At 37.7% G+C, this 15,418-nt stretch overlaps 1 protein-coding gene across 4 annotated transcripts in view; it reads right to left on the bottom strand.

Moving 5' to 3' along the window:
* Positions 1-15,418, bottom strand: part of PKHD1 (PKHD1 ciliary IPT domain containing fibrocystin/polyductin) — a 281,171-nt gene that overhangs the window by 84,516 nt on the left and 181,237 nt on the right. For all 4 annotated transcript variants that reach the window (XM_027808650.2, XM_027808649.2, XM_027808651.2 and 1 more), the window contains 3 exons: positions 6,855-6,968; positions 4,825-4,912; positions 1,246-1,400 (listed from right to left, as the gene is read on the bottom strand). In XM_027808650.2, coding sequence (XP_027664451.2) covers positions 1,246-1,400; positions 4,825-4,912; positions 6,855-6,968 — 357 coding nt within the window. The remainder of the gene's footprint in view (positions 1-1,245; positions 1,401-4,824; positions 4,913-6,854; positions 6,969-15,418) is intronic.

The raw sequence follows: 15,418 nt of genomic DNA, 5'->3' as shown, positions 1-15,418 counted from the left end.
CAAGGGAGCTGAGATTGACTAGCTCATGTGTGAACATTTACTGTAGATATCTACATTTGCCCAGGTGAATCCCAGTATTTATGTAGCTCAGTTCTCCCGTGAGTCCTTTTTTTCTTTTTTTTTTTTTTTCCAGCTATATCTAACAACTGCTGCAGTACTCAATGTGTATGCAATCATTTCATCTCAGGATACTCTTATTATATCTACATTAGCTGAGAAAATAGGTTAAGAACCATTCTCTGGCCCCAAGACTGACTGGCAGGGTTCTTCCTTCCCTCACAAAAAAAGAAAGGCAATGTACAAACTACTGGAAATGGAGTCTAGATGTGTTATCTTTTGAACTACTTTTTTTATTATTATTATTTTCAAATGCAACTGTCACACAAAATGTGCCATGGAGGCTACTAGCATTTAACACTGAGGACAATTGTAGAATAGGGCCCAGTTCCAAGTGTTAGCACAGGTACAGCCAATTAAACCACACGTTGTTTCTGAACCTTTTTATCCATCCTACTAACTTCCATGCCAATTAACTTGACTAAAGACTGAATTAAAAAATACATTGCTATACACAGGAAAAATCCTGGGTTTGGAACTTCACAATTTGATCTGTTAATAGAAGTTTTTTTATTTTGTTAAATAGATGGTGATAGATTTACTTTATAGGTTGAAATAAAATTAAATAATCTATTTTTCCACCTAAATACAGATCCCATATAATCTACACAGGAAATAGAGTTACATACATATTTTATGTTTATTTACATATTGGATTACAAATATATTAATTTCATGCCATGAAATTGGTAAAATTTTGCACTTAAAACTCCATGGATCTAACTATTTTGAAATTTGAAAAAAAGGATTTTTTTTAATTTTTCAGGTTTTGAAAAATGACAAAAATTGTGCAAATGGTCTTCAAAAAACCTGTATTTTTTCCCTTTACTTTCAGTTACTTTCTTTCTTTGTTAACCAGTTCTACTTAAAACACGAAACACCACAAAGTTTTCTGAAATTATTCAGCACTGAATTCAGCATTAATTTTATTCCCAGAAATTTATGTTAGAATCAGCCATTCTGCGCAATATTGAGGATCATGTTTTTAGCAGATCAAAACAGAAAGAAAAAGCAAATGGAGGAAGACATGAAAATACCTCAATAAAGTAAAATTGATCTTGGTGAGGTATGAAAGGGAAAGTCAATACTTCAGAAGAAAACTCTCAAATGGAAAGGCAGATTCCTTACCAATGTGCCTGTGCAGAAGGCGTTCATGAATTCTTATGCTATGACCATTGACTTCTTTAAGTGTAACTACTTCAGCTTGGTGGGCTTCATAGGAGGAAGAGCTGATCACAATATTTCCACCAGAATTCCAGTCTACTTCGTCCTCCACAAAAATCCTGTCATGGCAAGATATTAAGTTAATGTCATTACAGTTATGAAAGTTATGCTCTCAGATTTCCTAAAAAATGAACATCAGTTTTGCCTAGGCAGCTCTCGGAAAGAATCCACAGGCTATGCTTTAGGAAAAGCCCCTTTAGGGCTTTCTGCAAAAACAGATGTCTAAAATATGTGGAAGGAAATTAATCCTGAAATGTCTATTTCACACCACTGATTTACAAGGTATACTGTTCCAGTACGGAGTTGCAGGACTCAATTACGTTGCCTCCTAAAGATGTGTCAGGCTATTTTTGGTGCCAGGAATATCCTAGAGCTGAAAGTCAGCTTCGAACTTAGACAACAAAATGTAGGTTGTGTAGGGTTGTGTATGTGTGTGCACTTGGCATTAAGCTTCTGCTATAGTTGATGGATACAGTCAGTATTGGGTGGAAGGCAATTTGGCCCTCTCTGAACTGGGCACACAGAGCACAATTTGATTCCCTAAAGAAGAGCACCTCTTGTTACCTGACAGGTTCCAGGATATTTAAGGCATCAGATGGTAGATATGATAGGAGTTGTTCATGGAGAGTGTTCCTGGAGACACCACTGGAAGCCATGGAGGGGACTTAAAGGCACCTCAGATGAGCCCCAAACCTATGTTTAGGTACCTGAATCCTGCCCTTAGCAGTGGCAAAGTCCTCTAGGCTCCAGCACCGAGAACTCTGCTGACTCTACCAGGAGCTTAGTTACCTTCTTAAACATTACACAGACACCTACATTTATCTTTTTCAATTTTCAACTAAAAATCTCCATTTGCATTCAAAGCTCTATCTGGAGGTCAGCAGGGTTTTAGCTTCACATATAGAAAATAAAAGCATTTAATGGAAGCAAAATGGACAATGATCAGTTTTTATATATATTTGATAAACACCTTTTCCTATTACAGGGGGTGGTCAGGTATCCTGTTATTGGTGCTGGCCAGGTGATGGTCTATACTGCTCAGGTGATTGTTGAGAAAAAAGACCACCGAATGAATTGAGAAAACACCTCATCATGTAGTCAGGAGTGACAGAAGTGTAGAGAGAAAGGAAAGTCCTAAAGGGATAGAGCTGGAGATATATGTTTACAAGTTTTTGTAGTGTCTTTTCTCACACCTTTTTTCAAATATGAGCAGGCTTAAGATGAGTACTTCCAGTTCACAGCACCTGTGAACATTCAATAGAGAAGTCTATCAAACTTTGATTATTTTTTTTATTATTTTTATTTTTTTTTTTTGCTTAGAGGAAGCACTGGATACCTTCTGAAATGGCAGGAAAGTGCTAGTGTGACTGAGAACTGTGTACTGTTCAAGGATAAATGCACTGGCAAAGAGGAAGCAAAACTACACAGAGTAGGAATTACTGTGGCATATGCTTGGGATTTTTGTCAGTTTACATATAACCCATACTAGAAGTTGAATCTTAAGTCCAGTCCCAGACATACACTCCAATTTACATCTTGTGAACCCAAACATAACTCTTTTGGTTCTTGCATTTCAAAGAATTCTAATGAGAGGAATCAGTAAGGAAAAGAAAATGTGGCTTTTAAGAGACACCATCTAAGATACTGATCTATTGAAATATTCATTTAGATTTTCATTGCAAGTAAATATATACTTTCCTTTTTATTATTTTTTTTTCCTCCTCTTTGACAACACAAGTTCTTCCCTAACTCTTGTGTATGTTCGTGCCGGAAAATAAATACAGCAGCTTCTCTCAGTCAATAAAAAAGCCAATTCCTTCAGTTTTCATGCTCTAGCACTGACTTGCCTATTTCCTGTGTCTAACCACATTAACTCTTAGCTGGCTATTAGTAGACTTTTCATGATAAGTAGCTTTTCCCCCTTTCTTTTTCTTAATAATGGAAACAACTTTTTGTGCCATATTCAAGGTCAATGAATGAGCTCCAAATACTTGTATCTTAGCACCTCATGATATTTCGTATAAAACATCTGGGCAGCAGACCAATACTAGCCTGGATCCATTTCATCCAAGTATTTAACTGGCACGCTTCAGTTGAGAATCTTCTTGCTCTGAACTCCCGTTCTAATCAGGGAAAGAGAAGGATTTCCAGAGGGGATTCTAATGTTACATGATTTGAATCAGCATCTGTAAGTATCTGTCTCGTCCACTGACTATCCAGCAAGCCTAAACAATTAATCTACTCTAGACACTGAACTGCGTGAGAGCTAACAACAAACAAATTCTAATTGTGAGGTTGTTGTGCTTCCATTGCCTACCTTTACAATGAGTTTCCAAGTAATTCCTTCCCTAAATGCTGATATTTCACCTCTACCCAGCCTGGAACTCTTCCAATGAGATTTTTTTTAGGCCTGACTGATAGAATTTTTTGCTTTGAATACATATATTTCAGTTTAAAATGAAGCACTTGGAAGAAATAGAGCAAAAAGACAATAAAAAGTTTCTGTAACACAAAATCAAGAATGAGAGCTCCAGTGACAGCTTAGGAGGTGCCCACCCCACACCAACTAATGGTCAGTGCACGTACAGGGAGATCCTTATGCAAACATGTTCTCTGGTTCAGATGAAAGGTTTGAACTTCAGGCCATAGACACCTATTCACTTAACAAGCATCTGTGGCAACTCCACTTAACCTGCCTTAGGTGATGGTTTTCACTAAGCCTTCAGACTGAATTCATGGGTAAGTGATGATGAAGATGAGTCTGCTGCAGGGGCTGTAAAAGCTTATGGATGGCAGCACCAGGGGAAAGAGAAGGTAGCTTTTCAAAGCTATTTTTGCCAAGGTTAAGTGAAAACGTGTCTATACCTTGGAAGACTCACATCCTAGACAGAAACTTGCTCATCAGGCTATACAGGCAACCTTATGTTCTTTGAGACAATTGACAATAATTACATATACAAAAAATATTAACTCTAACAGGAGAAATTAAGACTCATAAGTTCACTCCAAAAACTGGTGAAAGACTGATCTAAGATGTTGAAGAACATGGTTCATATCCCAATTTTGCTTAATTCAGAGATGAGATTTTAATGTAGGTCTCTTAAAACAAAACAAACATCCTAATCACTAAGATATTAGCCACTTTTGAGTACATCTCTTCGTTCTACAAAGAAAAAAGTAGAGGGACAGATGGAGGAAGGAAAAGAAAGAAGGAAGGAGGACAGAAGGGAAGAAGCAAGCAAAGAAGGAAGGACAGAAGGAAAGAAGAAAATCTCAACTTTGTTCTTCCTTAGAATTAAAATTAATCTTAAAATAGTATAATTTTCTTGCAAGGTGTAGCATAGTTGTTCTTTACCTAGATATAGTTTAAACAGAGCCTATCACAAAGGAAAAGAGCAGTACAACTCATAGGAACATTAATACAAGTCATAGGAGCAGGATCCAAAACTTAATATTTGCAGGTGTATTTGGGCAAAATACCACCTTTCATTGCCAGGAGCAACATTAGTTTCCAGATGTGTCCAAGACATCTTAGGATAAGCACTATAAATTTGCACGTGTCCATAAACCCCTGGAAAAAAACAAAAGCAGGAGTTCAAAAGTTAGGGGAAAGGAGACTTGAGAAGAACTGAACCAACTAAGTACATGGAAATATTTATATTTATTAAAGCATGGTTTTATATTTTATGAAAAGTGTAAGAACAGCACATAGCCTCCACTTGAAATAAAAAGTGAACTAGAAATAAAGTAAAATGACCACCATGTGTAAAGCCAAGAAAGGGTATTGTACCATAGAAGTCTCATTAACTCAAACTAGAATTGCAGACAAAGGTATTTACCTAAAAAAAGAAGAAAAAATAATTAAAAAAAAAATCTACCTTAAGCAAATAAATTAAGTAAAAACTCCAAGAATGAAAAATACAAAAAATTACTCAGCTACTATTTGTATTTCTGATGTCTGAATAATTCACTGTTTTGTTCTGGAAAGGGGATCCATAGCAAGGGCAAAAAGCCAAAATATAGAACTTTTCATATAGGTGTCATTTTCCAAGAAGATTAAGTTTGAAACATGAAAAAAATTACGATTTCCTGCACTGAAATGTTTTCTTTCATTTGCTGACCTGATCTAAAACCTTTCAGTATGAGTCAGTTCAAAATTTCTTCTGCAACTCTAATAGTGACATGTTGCTTCAGAGGAGTTGTGTTTTAAGTATTTGAACCTCTGTTACCACTTGGACTAATCTCCTGCCCAAACAAATTTTTCCAGGATACATGGTCCTTATCGTCCAAAAGAAGACCAAGCACTGGTAATGCAACCCTGATTATCCCACCAAGACAGGTATTCAATATAACTTCTATGATCTTGCATTTGCTGTGGTTTAAGAGGATAGGATCAACAGTTATGAAGTCTCATTTGATCCATGACAGCGTGCTAAACGACAGCAATGCCTCTATCTTCTCCTCCAGCCTAAAATCATAGGAAGTCCACTTGCTAGCTCTTGTTATATTTGAACTCCTAAGTAATGTAGACTTAAAATACCCCTCAGAATCCATTTCCTCGTCCTGCCTTCCAAACAATCTACATAGCTACTTGCTAGGTTTGTAATCACTTGATCAATGTGTGCAGTAGTTTCTCAATGTCACTATCAGAAACAAATCATGTGGGGGTTTTTGTTTCTTAATTTATGTTGGTTTTTTTTTTTCCTTTGTCCTGAATTTCTTTAATATTCTACAAATCTTGATCCAGGCAATTTGTCTTGATAGCAGTTTGAATTTCTACTATCTTTACAAAAGTTCAGCAATGAACAATGTCTTGCAATACTCAAGTGTTTTTTAAAAGATATTTTAAAGCATGGAAAACAGAAAAGTTAATTTATTTCTTTAACCATAATTATGTGAGAACATGTAAAAGTTAATAGAAACCTTCATTTGTCAATCTTTGTATGGGTCCAAATGCTTGGAAATATTTAAATGTGTGTATTTGAATCCATCCAGTAGCTCTTGGATTTAATTAATCTTACTTAAGTGAGGCATTTAAAAATAATGATATGAGTTTAAACATAATACTAGCCTCAAAACTTGAGGACCATTTGTTTTATCCTAAGAGAGACCAAAGATAACTGAGACCAAATGCCTCTGGCAATATTAATTTCACTCTACTCAGCAAGGTTATCTTATTTTTAATAACTTCAGTTCTGACAACCACCTTTTACAAATCTCAAATCTAGAACCAAGAAAACCCCTTGTAAGTGTGTGCAAGTCCTTTTAACTCCTCTCTAGTTTCTCATATGAAACCTCAGGAATTGCCACCTACTTGCTCACTTCTGTCAAATTTGGCCTAAACAAAATCTTCACAAAAAAAAAAAAAAGGAATTGAGCTGGTGAAAGTTAAAAAATTTAGCTAAAAAAAATGTGTGTACCTTTGTTAGATGTTTTCCTGTATGACCTAGGCTCACAGCAGTAGATCTGGCAGTTGCCTAAGATTGGTTTGCTACGAAAAGGTGAGCACATACCAATATTCCCTGGGTGGACATTTATTTCCTCCAGACGATCACAGTAAATCCCTTCAGATGCCCGAAGAAGGATCAACAGCTTTAAATCCTTTTCTAGGGGATGTTGAAAAGAACCTGCAATAAAGACAAAACAGCAATAACCCACCACAGAGGCATCAATAGCTTTTGTAATGTTGAAACTGGGGGGGAACCGGGGTGTCTGAATCCAAATTTAATGGTCTAAATGGCTGAACTAACATTTCCCTCCTCAGCCCATTTTTGCCTTTCTGATCCTTTACAATTTCACCAGTTCCCAGACATGAGTTGTGCAGCCAAGATGGGCAAAATGGTTTTTCAGACCAATGGAAAGATTGAGGGAAAAGATCAGGGGAAGAAAATGTCAAAGAAGTTTTGCTGTGTATGATGGTGCTCTTATCTTGTGGTGATAAATCTGTACAGTAAACTGTATTCCAATTTTGACTTCATTTATTTCACCAAGGGTAGTTTACAGTTTCAGAAGAAAATGGCCTAGCACTAGACAGATACTAAGGAGGGAAAAGTAGGACAGTTTTTGCCCTGGAGAAATGTATGTGGAGTCCAGTAAAAGAGTTCAGCGTTCCTTTAAAATTAGAGATTAAATCAATTATGCAACAGAAAACTGCAGCAGATGTAGAACTAAAAAATACATACATATCTGTACAAAATTAGCTGGCCTGTCATGTTCTTTTAATATTTAAAAATTACTAGTTTGGAAAAGAGAGATGATTTTGTGTCCTAAAGAACATTCCTCTTTAAGAGCATTTTTTAATTAAGTGAAATCAATAAATAAATTCATTGTTCCCCATCAGTGTCTGGCTGATATCTGTGGATATTTGAATTCTCTGTACAGCTTTTAAATGGATAAAAGACTAACAGCACAAGACTTGCATGCTCCCCATCTAATATATCTCACACCAGTAAGCTCATATCTTCTCTGGGGACATGGAGGGAATTCAATCTTACAGTGTCCATCGCCCATCCAAACCATCTGTGACTTTCTTGTTTAAACTCACGTTAAGTGTGGTTTGAACAGAAGAAAACCAGGGATTGTGTCGTAACTATATACTACCTTCACAAAGCAAAACTAGTGAAAAGTGCTTTCACCACTGACACACTAGGTTAAAAAAATATCCACCTAGAGCAGCAGAAGAGTTATGCAGACATTTGTGTCTATTTTTGTGTGCGGAGTGATTGTTTTCCTGCTTCACCCTCACAGCAAGTTGTGATCTAAAATACTCAGCCTGAGCATACCTTTCCCAATCCTCAGGTCAACCTTTACCCTCTGGGATAAAATTATTAGCTACACTGAAGACCAAAGAAAGACTCAGCAAAAATGTTTGGAGACCTTCATATTGATTTTAAAATGTTATTCATAATTACCATTTCCTAATGATGATGATGTCCCCTTAAAGTGGGGGGTTATTATTAAATGTCATCATGAATTACTGTTGGTGTCATTATTGGTGTTGCTGTCTGACTCCTGGTTACAAAGCATTATTATTTTTTCTAGTTAAGTCAGTTAAAATAGCCATGTGATATATCAAATTCTCACCTCGATTTTAAAAAAATTTCTAAGTAGGTTTCCACGTTTAGCAATCACAGACAAATGCTTGGAAATGTGAATTCTAAAGGTTTGAACTGGAAGTTATCACTCCTTTAAAAGTCTACATTTAGCTAAAATTAATGATTTTTAATCTGAAAAAGCATGACAATAGGTTAAGGAAGTTTACCCTTGTTAAAGAAAAAACAAACACACAAACCAAAAATATAATCAGTGTGAAGCAAAGACATTATAATAATACTATTTGTAATAGCTCATCACCATATTAAAATCTTAGAAAAGAAAGAAAAAGATAGGATGGTAATGTTCACAGAAATGCTTCAGTGGCTGCGAAGTGTAAATGGTATATGACACAACAAAAGACAAGATATCTATAAGCAGAAAAGTTAGATTTGTTTTAAGTGTATTTAGGAACAAAATAATCTTAATACTTCCTTATTTCCATTAATAGTTCCATAGCTTTAAATCACCGGTATATAAAACTGCATGCAAGTGCTAAGGTTGAGTTGGTCCAGAAAACAGATGGACTATCAAGGTGGACTTTTCAGTAAGTTTGTGATCACTCACGATGTCTCAGAGTACTTGAAGAAAGCTAACATTGTGCCAATATTTCAAACAAAGATAAAAGTAAAAGCCCCAGGTAATTACAGGCCTGTCAACTTGACACTGATTCTAGGGGAAAAATAAATAAAAACATAATGTCCAACTCTGAAATCAATTAATAAATCATTAAAGGTGGATGATATAATTAATGCCAATCAACCTGGTTTTATAGAAAAAGGTCCCGTGAAACTTCCTTGTTATCATCTCCTAATGAGATTACAGGTTTAGTTGATAAAGATAATGGCTTTGATATAATATAATTGGCTTCTTCAGGGCGCTTGAATTAGTAGCAAAAAACTTTCTGATTAACAAACTACACCAGTACAACACGAACATGGCACACATTAATTTACAGGCTGACTGACTAGAATAGGGCATTGGCTTCGAAAAGTCTGGTCTTGCAAGCCTTGTGGTATGCAATGTTTTATCAATGACCCAGAGGAGTATGAAGATACTGAAAGCAAGCAGATAAACTAAAAGGAGTAAAAAAAAAAACAAAAGAGATGGCGCAGCAAAGTCAGCAATAATTTGGAATTGAAGAATTATTAGGAAAGGAAGTGAAGAATGTTCAAAATATAAGATAGCAAGCAGGTCTTGAAAAGGTGATGCTCTGTCTATGAATGGATGGAGATCAAAGGAAAACAAAGGGAAAAGCTAAGTAATGTCTGAGATACGCACTTTGGTTTAGTCTAAATACAGCCCTACAGAATGGCTCATGAAAATGAAGCTATGGAATAGGCAGCTACCTCAGCTTACTCACAGGGAAATCTAAAATAGTTAGTGCACACAAGTCACTGGGGCTGGATAAGTTTCATCACCTTACAAAGTAATACAAAACCACAGCTCTTGTAATAAGTAGTTTTATTAAAACTACCAAGGTGCCATAAGCACTGGAATCATAATCTCTGCAACACATATGTGAAGGATCTGGGCTTTAAGTGTCTGTCTTTGAACTCTGGATGTGAAAACCTCAAGTTACTTACCCCACTTTATTGTGGTGAACAAGTTCTACATATGATTACATCAATTGTCGAATTACCTATGCTGCATGAGATGCACAGAAATGGTTCCCACTTCATACTCCTACTACAACTGGAAGGCTTACCAATTTGATGAGCAAACTGGTTGATCATAAGGTACAATAATAAGGCACTGCTGGCAAAGAACAAGAAAAAAGTAATTGCAACCAGAAGCTGGCAGAAGTGTCTGGTGAGGTGTACAGAAAAAGTCAGGAGGGACTTCAGAGAGCATATGCAGAAAACAGGCAGGGTTTCCTCAAACACATGTTCTTCTAGTTGGAAGTTTTATCTGCAGTTTGAAGGCTTTTCTCATCTGTCCAGATATAATTCATATCTGCCAGCCTGAGCAGTGTTTTGTCCACTCTGGATGTCTCAGGTATTCCTTTAGTGCAGACACAGGTCAATCTGCTGATGCGTACGCAGCAGCTGCACAACTTCCTACAAGCTGGGCTTTCTGCACAGGCACTGCACAGTCAGCTTGATGTGTTCACTGTCTGTCAGATGGTAGACATCACATTAGTTGGCCTCACTGCAGGTGTGTGACCTTCTACAAGGGGTATCTAAAGCTGATGCCCTTCCAGGGAGTGCTGGCAGCACAATGCATGTACTATACAGTGCAAAAAAAACCCTCCATATATATAATAATCTTATGCATAAGAAACAACCTATTCTGTTAATAAAGTAATCACTGATTACGTACTTTCCTGAAGAAGTGTGAGATCCAGCTGCCTTGATTGCAACAGAGATCTATTAGCACAGTGGTTACAGCTGGTTCATAAACCTTCAACAGGCCTAACCTCCGGAGAGGATAAAACCCTACTATGCAACTATACGGAGGGAAAAAGAGTGAACAGAGAGTAAGGTGTGGTTTTTTTATCCAGATTTTTACTTATTCTGGACTGCAGCCTGGATCTAGTTTGCTGTTGAGTTTCAAAAGCATTTTCCATTGTTTTCATATTTCAGTTTTATTCCAGATGTTCTTCCCAATAGACTTTTGTTGTGGGTTTTTTTTTTCTTTTTCCATAGCAAAACTCATTCAATTCTTTCCTAGAATAGTGGTTGTTTCCTCCCTTCTAGCCTTTTCTTTCTTTACAACATAACACTCTGCAACAGCTGTTGTATATAAGAGCAAGGAAATCTGCGATAAGATCTTCTCCCTTCCATCGGCAAATAGACTTTGCTAAATATCTTGGTGTAACCATGTCCAGTATCAGCTCTGTATTTCCTGAATCCAAAATTTCTTGGACTCTAGCTACTCAGCCATTTTGAAAACTATAGCGTATTGTCACCAGAAAGCTTGCAGACTTTATTCACGGTCAATACACAGCTGGATAGTCACCTAGCATGGGTTCTCTTTCCCAAGCTGTTCCTTCGGGTATCCAGACTTCACTCTGCAAAGAAGCCTGTAAAAGCAGCCTGTAAACAAGGAGACATCTCATGGGTTGCCTCTTACATCTGTGCTGCCAAACAGGCAGAAGAGATGAGAGACAGGCAACTATGGAGTAGGAACCAGCAGCCAGAAGTGAGATGAATGTCCAAGGAGACACATAGGATACGATTCAGCTGCCTAAATATAGATGTCTAATCCCACCTGAGAGTCCTGGTGCCCTCCAAATCCACTATGTGAGGTTAGCAGATACAAGACAGAGCAGTTCAATGGTAGGACAGTGGCTTTTTAAACAGAAACTGGAGGCCAGGTTGGACACCAGAGGATGCCCAAAGTGAAACAAAATCCTTGTAGTGAGGCAACTGAACTGTGTTTCCAGGGAGATTCATATGCCCACATTTAGGTTTCTTAATGCAGATATTTCCATGTTCTTTGGCTATCTGAGCCAACAAAGATCAGACAATACAGCACAGACTGTAATTTGTGCTGGATACCTGTACTGCCTAGTCCGATTGACTGAAGCTGCTCCATTGCCTATATTGACTAGATCTCTAGTGAAACAGCCAGCTCACATGCTGATGTCCACACGTTATGCCTAAATTCAAGTCCCTTAAACATGTGAACCAAATCCCTTTCCTAGATGGTACGATCAGTTAAAAGAAACCAAGTGGCTTGGAAAGGGTAAAAATCAAACAGACTGAGGCCAAGAGATTAATTGGAGGGTATGCAGATGGTGCAATGAACTTTTCAAACCACTTTTTCTGTGATCAGGGATAAGAAATTGCTCTCAATACATCAACAGTATTCCAGCTTCATACAAGCTGAATAGCTGTGCAGGGATGCTATGTGACTGCAAGACAGGAATCAGCTGACAGCTGAAGAAGATGGGACCCACAAAACAGGTACTGGAGAAGCTGGAAAAGGCAGTTAATTGGAAACTCACTTGTGTGCTAATTGCCATTATAACACTGAGCATTAACCATCACTAACACACGGCCGTTTCATGAGGTACAGTGATTTACCCTTTGGGAAGTCAATATGGGGGTTCTTACTAGTACTGCAAAGAAGGCGAGTGAATCTAGTAGAGCTCTTACCACAAGCAAGAGACGAGACATAAAAAATGTCTGGGGTTTCATCTCCAGACAATCAAGCATGAGCTAATGATGACCTTAGGCTTCTTGCCTCAACTGAGTGAAATGACTGACAAGGAGCCATCATGAGATTTGCGAAAAAATAATGTGACAAGTTGAGACTAAAAAGAGAAATCCTATCTGGATAATGACTTGGCTAGTTCTACTATAAAAAGCAAAAATAGCCTGCCAGCAAAGAGCAGCTGAGTACAGTGGAGTTCGGGATAAGTCCAGCGGATGAATTCATGCAAAACAAACTTCAGCATTTTCTGCAGCCTTATCAGGAGTTGAGGGCTTTGTTCAGCAGTGGAACAGAGCACTTTCTGCACATTTCTTCTAATGCTGATGTTTGGGTTAAAATGAATGGAATAGCCCTAATGTTGAGCCTAACATTTCTTTTCTTATTATGACGCAGGTGTGCTAACAATATTTAGCAAATTGCTTAATCTCTCTGAACCTCAAACTCTCTTTCTATACACTGGAAAAATACATAATTTTTTTACAGCATGGTAATGCAGGGAGGTAGAAATAAATGAGGTTTCTAAAAATGTTATTGCAAATACCATCAAAAAAGAGACATTGAAAGTTTAATTGAAAAAAAGCAGCTCTTTACCTGGGAGTGACTACTACAGAAGAAGTAATCAGAAAATCTCCCCGGGTCCAACAACACTGAAGGCCTGGGAGCACCCAGAGAAATTATTGTGGGGATAGATCCACACATTTTACTTCTGGGTTGTCCAAGGGCTCTGACAGAGTTCTTGCAACCCTTTACATCTCTTTAATTATCTCACATCTCTCAGTCATTCTCTTGATCATAATTCACACTGGATTGTGATCATACATTGAAGAGGAAAGTGCTGACAGACCGTGCAGGATCAAAGGTGTCCCAAGAATCCTGATCTTCCAACAATCACTGTATTTCTCATCCTAGTTTCCCTGCAAATCACTGTTTTAATAAAATTAATTGGATTCTTGTTGTCATTTCATAAACTCCAATTTTTCACTTGGTTTTTTTTTCATTTGTTACATGTTTCTCATACTTATTTCTCATACTCATAGTTACATATACCCAGTTCCTGTATACTTATAGTCTTGTTTTAACCATCTGACTTTGCTTTTTCCCTGCAGATAAGATGCCAAGTGCTCTAAAGGACATATTTTTTTCTAGAACTGATCATTGTTCTCTAGCAGTTTAAGTGAACAAAACATTAAGTCTCTACCAGAGAGTCTTTGGCCCAGGCCACCGAACTGGAAGCAACGCCACATGACCAGAGATCGCTATGCAGAAAACAGGGCATGTAGAAATTACACAACAAGGAGGACCTGGGGATTTGGCTCACATGATGTCAACCTCAGATCCTGCTCAGGCAATGTTGAATGCTGATGTCCACATGTATTAAATCTGTTTACTAAACTGTCTCATTATCTATTTTGTGTCAGGATTTCTTTAGGGTGTGGTAGGATTGGACAGATGGGCTTCAAAACCTTCCTTTAGGCACAGAACAGTCAGGATTGGACAGATGGGCTCCAAGAAGTTACCTTTAGGCCTCGAACACATGGGAAAAGAAAGAGGAAGGGGAAAAAAAAAAAAAAAGCATGCACTCCCGGTTTTACAGGCAAGCATAGAAACCAGTATAAGATGCGGGAAAATTGCAGAGTCTCTACCCACCGATGATCTCACAGCTGCAACAAGAGCAAAGATAGCCCTCCAGAAGATGCTGGACTGTGGTTCAACAGCTGCAAATACCTGTTTGGCTTTTAATATCATTACTACTGACAGATGTGCTGGAGGGGAGTTTGTGCAGTAAAGAAGTGCCTCAATGTTTTTTTAATAAGTGTTTTTTGCAATGAACACATGCTTTTCCTTAAAACCAATATGAAACCATATTTAAACTACAAAAGAGTGTAAGCAAGAAATGACTGAGACTCTTTTAAGTATATATATATATATTAACCTCCTAGATTAGGCTTTCAAACCTCTTTTTTCCAAAGAAAAACACAAGACTGCAAAATAACTCTTTTGGCCAGTACTGTATTAACTAAACAGTCCCTTGAGATTAACCACAAACAAATATTGGAGCAGACTTCCTCAGGAGGTGATTACACAAACAAATTCTCTTTTTAAAGTTCATGAAACCAATCTTGAGAAAGGTCAAGCAGTGATCAACAATGTGATCCCAGTGTCCTAAGGATTCCTGTAAGTAAATACAATGCCTGGCTTTAGGAACCTTGATATTTAAAAAGAATTATGTGGGTAATTGCTTGTGGGTGGAAAAACACTGATCCTGACCATTGCAAATAATGTGGAACAGCCCCAGTGACATTGGGGACTCTGAAAGCACTAGAAGTAGGGGCAAGGTGGTACCTCCCTTTAAGTCCTGGTGCTCACCTGTAGAGGATGAGAGGAACAAATGTACTGAATCCAGTTGTGCCAATTTTATGCCACAGCAGGATTTCCAGGCACTCTGGGGATTCTCCATGACTCTGTTTATGTTGGGTTTAAATATTTCTGTCACCTAGAAAGTGCCTTCCTAATGCTCACAGACACCAGGCACTGCCTGAACACTAAGGTAGATCCTGCCCTGAGGAATTACTGTCTCATAAAGCAACCCCACATGACGTAGGGAGGACTTTTACACATATCCGATAAAATCTCAGCCACGATGAAATCAGGAGTATCTCCATTATCTTCAGTGAAGACAACGGTATTTGTAATATGTTGCTGTTAAATGAACAGGTAATTAGCTCCAGTGGATAATCATTGTCCTTAATGGGGATTCTGGGCGTCCACATTGCAGATGGCCAGATAGTCATGGGGCATTACGGTGGCCAGCATGTTTATAGTA

Source organism: Falco cherrug, chromosome 6 (genome assembly GCF_023634085.1).
Source record: "Falco cherrug isolate bFalChe1 chromosome 6, bFalChe1.pri, whole genome shotgun sequence".
Taxonomy (NCBI): Eukaryota; Metazoa; Chordata; class Aves; order Falconiformes; family Falconidae; genus Falco; species Falco cherrug.
This window is presented reverse-complemented; position numbering and strand designations above follow the sequence as displayed.